The sequence below is a fragment of the Tachysurus vachellii genome, chromosome 4 (genome assembly GCF_030014155.1).
Source record: "Tachysurus vachellii isolate PV-2020 chromosome 4, HZAU_Pvac_v1, whole genome shotgun sequence".
Taxonomy (NCBI): Eukaryota; Metazoa; Chordata; class Actinopteri; order Siluriformes; family Bagridae; genus Tachysurus; species Tachysurus vachellii.
The window spans coordinates 32,895,640-32,905,639 of record NC_083463.1 but is presented as its reverse complement, the minus strand read 5'-3'; the positions used below and the strand labels follow the sequence as shown (position 1 = coordinate 32,905,639).

The 10,000-nt window shown below is 39.9% G+C and overlaps 1 protein-coding gene across 1 annotated transcript in view; it reads left to right on the top strand.

Annotated features, from left to right (window-relative positions):
- Nucleotides 1-2,533: 2,533 nt before the first annotated feature.
- ntn1a (netrin 1a) overlaps nucleotides 2,534-10,000 on the top strand; it is a 58,940-nt gene continuing 51,473 nt past the window's right edge. The window contains exon 1 of the mRNA XM_060869099.1: nucleotides 2,534-3,677. Within this exon, the coding sequence (XP_060725082.1) occupies nucleotides 2,663-3,677 (1,015 nt within the window). The 5' untranslated portion in view covers nucleotides 2,534-2,662. The remainder of the gene's footprint in view (nucleotides 3,678-10,000) is intronic.

Below are 10,000 nucleotides of genomic sequence, written 5' to 3'. Positions count from 1 at the left end.
ACATTAATATTCAAAACTCTGATTAGAATGTAATAAATATATAGCTTGCTCATTGGGATAAATACAAACATTTAAATAAAAGGGTAATATTAATTTTTGTATTATATTAATCTTCCTATATTATTACATTTTTGTATTATGTTTCTTTTGTACTGTAAAGCTGCTTTAAGACAATTTCTATTGTTAAACGCGTTATACAAATAAATTTGAATTGAATTGAATTATGCATTAAATCAATGTTTATAGTTAATATAATGTATCAATTAAAATATAAACAGTTTAGAATGTAAATTATTATTATTATTATTTATTATTATTATTATTATTATTATTATTATTATTATTATTATTATTATATAGTTTTAATTAATCTGCACGTGTATTTAATCGCCGCGTCACTGACGTCATTACACCCGCCTCCGAACTCTCGTTCGAAATGTTTAATTTAAAGGAACAATCGGCTTCTACATTTAGGAGCAAGAATTTAACACGAACATACGTTTGTTCTTTTTAATGAATAAAAAGCAAAACATTCCTTGTTCCTGATTCCAAATAAATCAAATAGAGTTAGATAATAATTGAAATTCTTATTTGACGGCTTTTGATCGTCTAATAGCTGTGAAGATGGTTTAGTTAATCTGGCTAATATTTATTCAAATCCTGAAGTAAAGAAAAAAAAAGTCTTAGAAATTTCTATCATTAGATTTGTATCATTTTTTTACGCTTTTTGTATTATTGTAATGTTTGTAATGACGGTTAACATATTTATATTTATATTCATATTTAAATTTCATATTTAAATTTCATATTTAAATATGTAAACTGAAGAGGAATGTGAGGTCATGGCAGCTGATCTGATGACTTATAGTCGATAATGTATTTATTTTCATTTAACTCACTTCTGAACAGCTGTAATTACATCACACAGTGGTTTATTTATTTATTAACATAAAGACTGAAGTATAAATTATGTTATTTCTAAAAGTTACCGATGGATGTCGTTGTTTGTTCTCTAACGTGTAGTGTGTAATATCGACTAAAACTAAACTAAATATAATGCAAGATTTAGAAAATAAAAGTAAACAATACTCAGTAAACATTTATCACAGATTTCAGAACAGAGTTATTCATAACGTTTATTTGTTCTGACCCCAGAAAATTGTTCAGAATCGTTCTTCTGAAATTTTAAACTCTACTGTATTATTTATAAAGTCTAAACTGTACTGTATTATGTATAAAGTTAAACTTTACTGTATTATGTATAAAGTTAAACTGTACTGTATTATGTATAAAGTTAAACTGTACTGTATTATGTATAAATTTTAAACTCTACTGTATTATGTATAAAGTTAAACTTTACTGTATTATGTATAAAGTTAAACTTTACTGTATTATGTATAAAGTTAAACTCTACTGTATTATGTATAAAGTTAAACTTTACTGTATTATGTATAAAGTTAAACTTTACTGTATTAGTCCCTGAGGTGGTAGAGGATAGATGCTGTAATGGTATATTGTTGTCTCCGCTCCAGTGTTCGCTGTTTCAGGGTCCCTGCTCTCATGTTACTGGTGATGTGGGGTTTGTCTGCACGTTCTTCTTGTGTTCATAGATAAATTGCCAGGATCATGTGTATTGGGGGGGGGGGGGGCCCTCGGTGGCTTAGTGGTTTAGTGGTTAGCACGTTCGCCTCACACCTTGCCTCGGTGGTTTCCTCCGGGTACTCCGGTTTCCTCCCCCATACAAAGACATGCATGGTAGGTTGATTGGCATCTCTGGAAAATTGTCCGTAGTGTGTGAGTGTGTGAGTGAATGAGCACTCCGTCCAGGGTGTATCCTGCCTTGATGCCCGATGACGCCTGAGACCCGAGGCGTCATCCGTGGCTCCCCGTGACCCGAGGTACTTCGGATAAGCGGTAGAAAATAAATGTGCATGTGTGCTCGTGTGAGTGTATGTATGTGTGTGAGTGTGTGCATACAGGACTTACACGATTAAACAATGTTTAAGTAATTAAAAAAACAATCCATGTCATTTTTAGCTTGTAGCCAATTCTCCCTGTAAGACATCAGTGTTGTGACTTTATCTCCACAATACACTTATAATTACAAATAAGAAACAGTGTAGGTTAAAATGTTATTTCAAAAACTTTTTCTAACAGATGAATCACTATAAAGTGTATTGCTGACGTTTCTATAGAAAAGGTCTGAGTCTGCTGAACTAGAAGAATCGAATAACTGAACAGAATCATATAGCACATATAGCACAATAACCACAGGAGCAGATGTGAAGAGTTTGGGCTGCTGATAGAGGGACACATCGTCTGTCTGAGGTACAGTTATAATACTGACAAAACTGTCACCTTCTGTGATTTGTCTTAAAATAAAATAACAAAAGGTATTTAAACAGTCTTAAGGTATTAAGGTTATACTTTCCTAAAACCCCACAGTGTACATTTCTTTTTTAGGGTGGTGTCACTCTCTCTCTCACACACACGGTAAAGTTAAAGTGTGTGTGTGTGTGTGTGTGTGTGTCTCCTCCTCTTGTAGGATTACCGGCTCCGGTCTCCGCTGATCACACACACACACTCTGAAGGACTGTGTAAGGGCTGTGTATTGTGTATCAGCTTGTGTGTGTGTTAGTTTGGACTACACACGTTAACTGGGATGATGTTTCTGGACTGTGCTGTTGTGTTGCTCGGTGTGCTGCTGACGGCGTTCTGTCGGCCCACGGTGGAAGCCCTCGCGAGCTCGTCGCCGCCGGACCCGTGTTACGAGGAAAACGGACAGGCGCGCCGCTGCATCCCGGATTTCGTGAACGCTGCGTTCGGCCGGGAAGTGCGCGCTTCCAGCACGTGTGGCCAGAAGACACCGAGCCGCTACTGCTTGGGGACGGAGAGAGGCGGTGGAGAGAGGAGCCTCGAGTGCCGCGTGTGTGACGCGTCTGACCCCAAAAAGCGCCATCCGGTTTCGCACCTCACCGACCTGCACAACCCACACAACCTTACGTGCTGGCAGTCGGAGAACGGCATACGGTACCCGCAGAACGTGACGCTGACGCTGTCTCTAGGTAAGAAGTTCGAGGTGACGTACGTGAGCGCGCAGTTCTGTTCGTTGCGTCCGGACTCGATGGCCATCTTCAAGTCAATGGACTACGGCAAGACGTGGGTTCCGTTCCAGTATTACTCGAGCCAGTGCCGGAAAGTGTACAACAAACCGAACCGGGCCGTCATTACTAAGCAGAACGAGCAGGAGGCCGTGTGCACGGACGCGCACCAGCAGCAGCAGCCGCACCAGCAGCAGCCGGTCTCGGGCGGCCTCGTGGCCTTCAGCACGCTGGACGGACGGCCGTCTGCTCACGACTTCGACAGCTCACCAGTGCTTCAGGACTGGGTCACGGCCACGGACATCCGCATCACGTTCAGCCGCTTGTACGGTGAGGAACGCAAGACCGAAGCAGAGGACGAGGATGAGTCGCACTTCTATGCCGTGTCGGACCTGCAGGTGGGCGGCCGGTGTAAGTGTAACGGGCACGCCTCGCGCTGTGTGCGCGACCGCACCGGAGAGCTGGTGTGCGAGTGCAAACACAACACGGCGGGACCCGAGTGCGACAGGTGCAAACCGTTCCACTACGACCGACCTTGGCAGCGCGCGACGGCGAGAGAAGCCAACGAGTGTGTCGGTGAGTTGTCACGAGCGCTATGAACGTGCATTCATTTCAAACTCACGTTTTAATGGAAACATAAGATGTTAACACTGATACAGGAGAATGACATTATTAATCTTTCACAGAGTACAATACGATTTAAACACTTAAATTTAAATCATACTTTTCAGGATGAAACACGTGTTGATGCAGTTCTCAGGTTTTATGTGAAGAGTAAGATGATGAAGGTGCAGCTGCATGTAACTCACATTAAATGGTCTACATTTGAAGCTACAAACGGAGGTGTACATCACACCCTACATTAGTGTCACACAGAGAAACACTCACACTGCAATGGTGAGGATGTCTTTCTTTAAACAGGATAATAATTTGATTGCAATGAAACAGATCCATAGTTATTTTTTTTTAGGATTCTGTATTATTAAATTGCAATTATAAACAATATTTATCTAGAAACATACACGGTGTTCATACACACCAGTACAGTGTGGGGTCTGAGCTCAGAGAACAGAACAAGACACACAATTAGATTTAATTAATTAATGAATCTTTAAAAAAAAAAAAAAAGCCTTGTATATCAGTATAAAGGTAAAGTATATAGAGATTCAGTGTAATTCTAAAGCTTATTAAAGGGACATACTGATCACTGTAGTAGCTGTACAATATGTTTTAACCCTTGCAGTGTGATACAGGTATATAAATATAATGAAATATTTCATTTTTTTTTTTTTTTTTTTTAGAAACTTAAAGAGAAGGAGCAAGAATGAAATTCTTTAAAAATGGCTTTTATTTCTTTATTATATCTTAAAGTATTTTAGTTTGAAGTGTGGGAATTATTTCATTTTCTAAATATGTGTTTTTATTATAGCCATAAACCATATATTATTATTATTATTATTATTATTATTATGATTACTATTATTATTATTATTATTATTAATATTATTATTCTCCCCGTGACCCGAGAAGTTCGGATAAGCGGTAGAAAATGAATGAATGAATGAATGAATTATTATTATTATTATTATTATTATTATTATTATTATTATTACTATTAATATTAATATTATTATTATTATTATTATTATTACTATTAATATTAATATTATTATTATTATTATTATTATTACCTAGATAATTATTAAATTATTTTGAGTGATTTTATCTCACACACTGTCCCTTATATCCTCCTTTATTAGAAGTAGCATGTCCTTTGCTATATAGAATTATGACATGAACTAAATCCTGAACAGATTGTGTGTAGTGTTTAAGTGTAAATGGATAAATATAACGAGACCTTTGTTGCAGTTTTTCTTACAAAACAAACCTAAAAAAATAAATTCACGGGTTAGTTTTGTTTGATATTAAAATCACAGTAATTTTGCTGCTGAGTGTAGCTAAAAAATGAAATACAGTAAGATTAAAGCTGAGATTCAATTCAGTTCCATTCAATTGACATCATTTACAACATAAATCAAAGTATAACGGTTACTATTATTGATGCTGTTATTAATTACTCTTTTAAAATACAGAATGTATTGATTAAGTATTATATAACAAGCCTGGAAGGAGAAATGCATGATGAGAGAGAGAGAGAGAGAGAGAGAGAGAGGTCTGTGGCCTATTGATATGATCCTGGGTTGGAAATGTCAGCATGAGTATAAACTGTCTAGCAGGAGGAATGAATTGTTCCATGTATCCTTGACGCTTTATTTTTATAAAGGATGTGTGTCTGTGTACAAAAGAGCATCACTCACTGCATCCATCTTGCTGTCAGTGATCCGATGGTGTGACCTTACATTCCTCAACTGGGTTTCTTTGAGCACAGTGTTAACACACACACGCACACACACACACACACACACACACACACACACACACACACACACACACACACACACACTGCTGAAATAAACTGAAAAAAGGAAGGCAAAGTAGGGACTGTTAAACAAACTGTGTTCAAGCTATAGAGGAAAGTATGTGTGTGTGTGTGTGTGTGTATGTGTGTGTGTGTGTATGTGAGCGAGCTGACAGGAATCCTTATACATGGGTTTATATTAAGAGAAGGACAGACAGAGAAGAAGACGTGTTTATTAATATTTATAGAAGTTTTTTTTATAATGCTAATTAATGCATATAGTATTAGCATATAGTCCATATCTGCACTTAACTGTTGGCGGTTTCGCTTATTGATCAGTGACCTCACAAAAAGGCAATTAACACGGTGCTGACGGAAGGCGTGGTAGAGAATATTAAACACACTAACGTGTTCATTATAGCTAAACAATGTTCTTGTGTCCTTAAAGTAATTGTATCAGACGTGCTCATGGCTTTCAGAGATAATATTGAAGACATTAGGCTTTATTCGCTCTCCTGTTCTTCAGACGCACAATTTCTGTTTTCTTCTAGAGAAATGAAGGTTTTTAGGACCAGGCAGGTGGAACCTCACGTTTCGAGCTCATTTGTTTGGCTTGAAGTTTTCCAAATGAATCAGGAAGACAGCCGAGTCGAGACGTTTCACACACAGATTAGATCCGACATGTTCTCAGCAATCAGTAATTATGAGTGATTTAATTACAGCCTCATGAAGGCTTCAGAACACTAACGCAAACAACAGCTTAGTTTAACGTCACGCATTAAGTCCAACTTTGTTTTTTAGCTCACGTTTATATATCGGTGCCGTCAGCGAGGCAGTAAAGCAGCGTGCGTGTCTATAAAGAGCTGATTGAACAGAGGCATTAGCACAGCCATGTTGGCTCCATGCCTGTTAGTTAATGTTTGAGCCGTCCAGGCTGATTTTATGGAGCGGCGTCTATCATCCTCAACGTGTCTGTCGGATCAAACCTGACAAATAAAAGAGAGAGGGTGAGAAGAGAAAATAGGTGAAGAGAGAGAGGAAAAATCTTTTGCACTTTGTTCACCTTCCCTACATTACCTTAAAATCCTCCCACGTGACTAATAGAAGTGCCAGAAAGAGAGAGATAGAAGAGAAGAGGATGAATAAATTAAAGAAAAGGTAAAGACGTTCGCACTCTTTGTGGTTGATCGTCTACGTAAAACAACATCGTGGTGAAAAGAAATGAATCAAGAATAAAGAGCATAGAAGAGATAAAGAGATAATACATTTCAGCCCATTGCTGCATCACACAAACGGATAAGAGCAAAAAAACAGAAGAAAGTAGAGCAAAAGAAAAGAGAGGATAGAGAGAGAGAGAGAGAGAGAGAGAGAGAGAACAAGATCCTTTCAGTTTTGCTCTTCCATGCTTCTGCTCGTCATCTTTTCCTTTAATGTCTCGATAGAGTCAGAGTTGAGGAGAAAAGGAGAGAGGGAATAAGAGAAAGGAGAGAGAGAAAAATGAAAAGAGAGAAAGACATTTTTTTTAAAGTCCATATAAATCAAACTTTCCACATGGAACATGCTGATTCTCGTTCAAATAAATCAAAGATACAAGAAAAAAAGTGAGGAAGAGAAACAGAGAAGAAGAGGAGAGTAAGAAAGGGAGGGAGGGAAAAAGGAGGGCAAGACAGACTGGGAAAAAGAAAAACTTTTGATCTTTAATTAAATTTCAGAGTGATGTTCCTCCACTGGGCATCAACCTCGTTGTCTTACTGAAACACAGGCTGGATTAGTCCATGATGATGACTGTGTGTGTGGAACATCAGCAGAGACGCAGATCTCAGGCTGCTAACAGACGTAATGTCGTGTGTAAAGGCAGTTATGGACGTCACAGGAACGATACCACGGTCTGCCATCCGGAGTGTTTGGGCACGTCGTTGTGTAATATCGCTATAACAAATCACAAATACAACCTAGTGAACAGGCTAAACACACACACACACACACACAGAGCGTAGTGTTGTGAAAAGCACTTACACAAACATATATGATGTGATGCCACTGATACACAACGTCCAGCCTCCAGCACTGATAACGTTATACAGACCAGCTCACCATCACACCTCACATCTCTGCTGCTGCAGCTCATATGGTTGTGTGAGTGTGAGGCCCGGACCTCACGGTGAGACGAGCGCTGGCAGTGAGCCCACCCTGTGTGTGTGTGTGTGTGTGTGTGTGTGTGTGTGTGTGTGTGCAGACTCTGCAGCAAATTGAACTTGATGCCTGCCAGACTGCAGCACACCAACCCCTACCAACCATCTGCAGCTGGTTTAACACACACACACACACACACACACACACACACACACACCTTAAAAAGGAATGTGTTGTAATACGATAATAGCTCTTTTCTCCTCTCGTGTTATGAATGCTTTGTCTTTTTCTCAGCTCTTTATTCTTCACTTATCAGACATCACTTGGGTCTGGGGTTTAATCTGGTCCATGTCACAGCAGATTCCTGTGAGGAGCTTAAAGCTAAAACTTTAGAGAAATAGAAAGAGACATTTGTACAGAACTTCGCTAGAGCTGCTCTGATTTCACCATGAAGTGTTCTGATGATATAACACGTAAGAGCCAATGACCATGAGACACCAGAGGGCTCGGGGCTCTCAGGGACTGGGAGGGTTTTGGCATTTTATATGTTTCCACATTTGGTGTATGAAGAGAATCTCTTAATTTCTTCTGAATCCACAACATCAAGCTACTCTCATGTCTAGGTTCTGGAAGGTTCTGTAGGAGGATGAAGGACAGGTGCATCTCTCACCTGGGAAACTGCTCACTCTCATTTCTGTTGAGAAATCTGTTCATATTTATTTCAGCCAGGCTTGAAACTGAGATGTTTAGTTCACTTTAGGTGAAGAAACATTACTGATACTAAAAATCCTTGTTTTGCATGGAGAAGAATAAAGTGACACATGACACACATGCATGTAGCCCTCCTGTAATATGTGTGTGTGTGTGTGTGTGTGTGTGTGTGAGTGTGTGTGGATTTATCTTTAGTGTAAAAAACCCAAACATATTTATTCACAAAATATATTGATTAAAAAGAGTTTATTGAACTTTTCTGTAGTGATTGACAGCTCAGTGTTACATTACTTGAGAATGAACACTGCTAATTTAACGCTAGTGTTTATTTGAGTCATTACCTTTATGTCTCTCTTTCTGTCTCTCTGTTTGTCTCTCCAACTGTCTCTCTTTCTGTCTCTCCAACTGTCTCTCTTTCTGTCTCTTTGTCCGTCTCTCCATCTGTCTCTCCGTTTGTGTCTCTCCGCCTGTCTCTCCGTCTTTCTCTCCATTTGTCTGTCCGTCTGTCTCTCCATCTGTCTCTCTGTCTTTCTGTCTGTCTGTCTCTCCATCTGTCTCTCCGTCTGTCTCCACCTGTTTCTCCTTCTGTCTCTCTTTCTGTCTCTCTTTCTGTCTCTCTGCCTGTCTTTCCGCCTGTCTCTCCATTTGTCTCTCCGACTGTCTCTCCGTCTTTCTCTTGGTTTGTCTCTCCGTCTTTCTCTCCGTCTTTCTGTCTGTCTGTCTCTCCGTCTATCTTTCCATCTGTCTCTCCGCCTGTCTCTTTCTGTCTCTCCGTCTGTCTCTCTGACTGTCTCTCTTTCTGTCTCTCTGTTTGTCTCTCCATCTGTCTCTTTGTCCGTCTCGCCGTCTGTCTCTCTGTCCATGTCTCTTTCTGTCTCTCTGCCTGTCTTTCCTTCTGTCTCTTTATCTGTCTCTCCGACTGTCTCTCTGCCTGTCTCTCCGTCTTTCTCTTGGTTTGTCTCTCCGGCTTTCTCTCCATCTTTCTCTCTGCCTGTCTCTCCGCCTGTCTTTCCTCCTGTCTCTCTGCCTGTCTCTCCGACTGTCTCTCTGCCTGTCTCTCCGTCTGTCTCTCCGTCTGTCTCTCCGACTGTCTCTCTGCCTGTCTCTCCGTCTTTCTCTTGGTTTGTCTCTCCGTCTTTCTCTCCATCTTTCTCTCTGCCTGTCTCTCCACCTGTCTCTCCGTCTGTCTCTCCGACTGTCTCTCTGCCTGTCTCTCCGTCTGTCTCTCCGTCTGTCTCTCCGTCTGTCTCTCCCCGGAGTGCTGCTTTCATTTTTGAGGTTTCGGTTTTGTAACACTGATTGGATCCATAATGTGAGCCAGATTCCTTTTACAAGCCCACAGACCGTGACCTCGGCTTTGAAACGGAGAGCTGGATAGAACGAGGGAATGAGTTGCTTTTCACAGAGGAGGAGTAGATCTGCATTTCTCTTCTCTTTTATTTTCTCTTCTGCTTTCTACTCTTCTCAATTTCCTTTTCTTCTCTTCTTTTCAATCTTTTCATTTTTCTTGTGTTTTCTAATTCTCTCTGATGGTGAGAGATCTTTCGGTTGCTGTATTATCCACACAGTGTAGATGAATATGCACAGAGAGATGGAGAGATGCACATACAGAGAGAGGGGGAGAGGGAGAATAGAG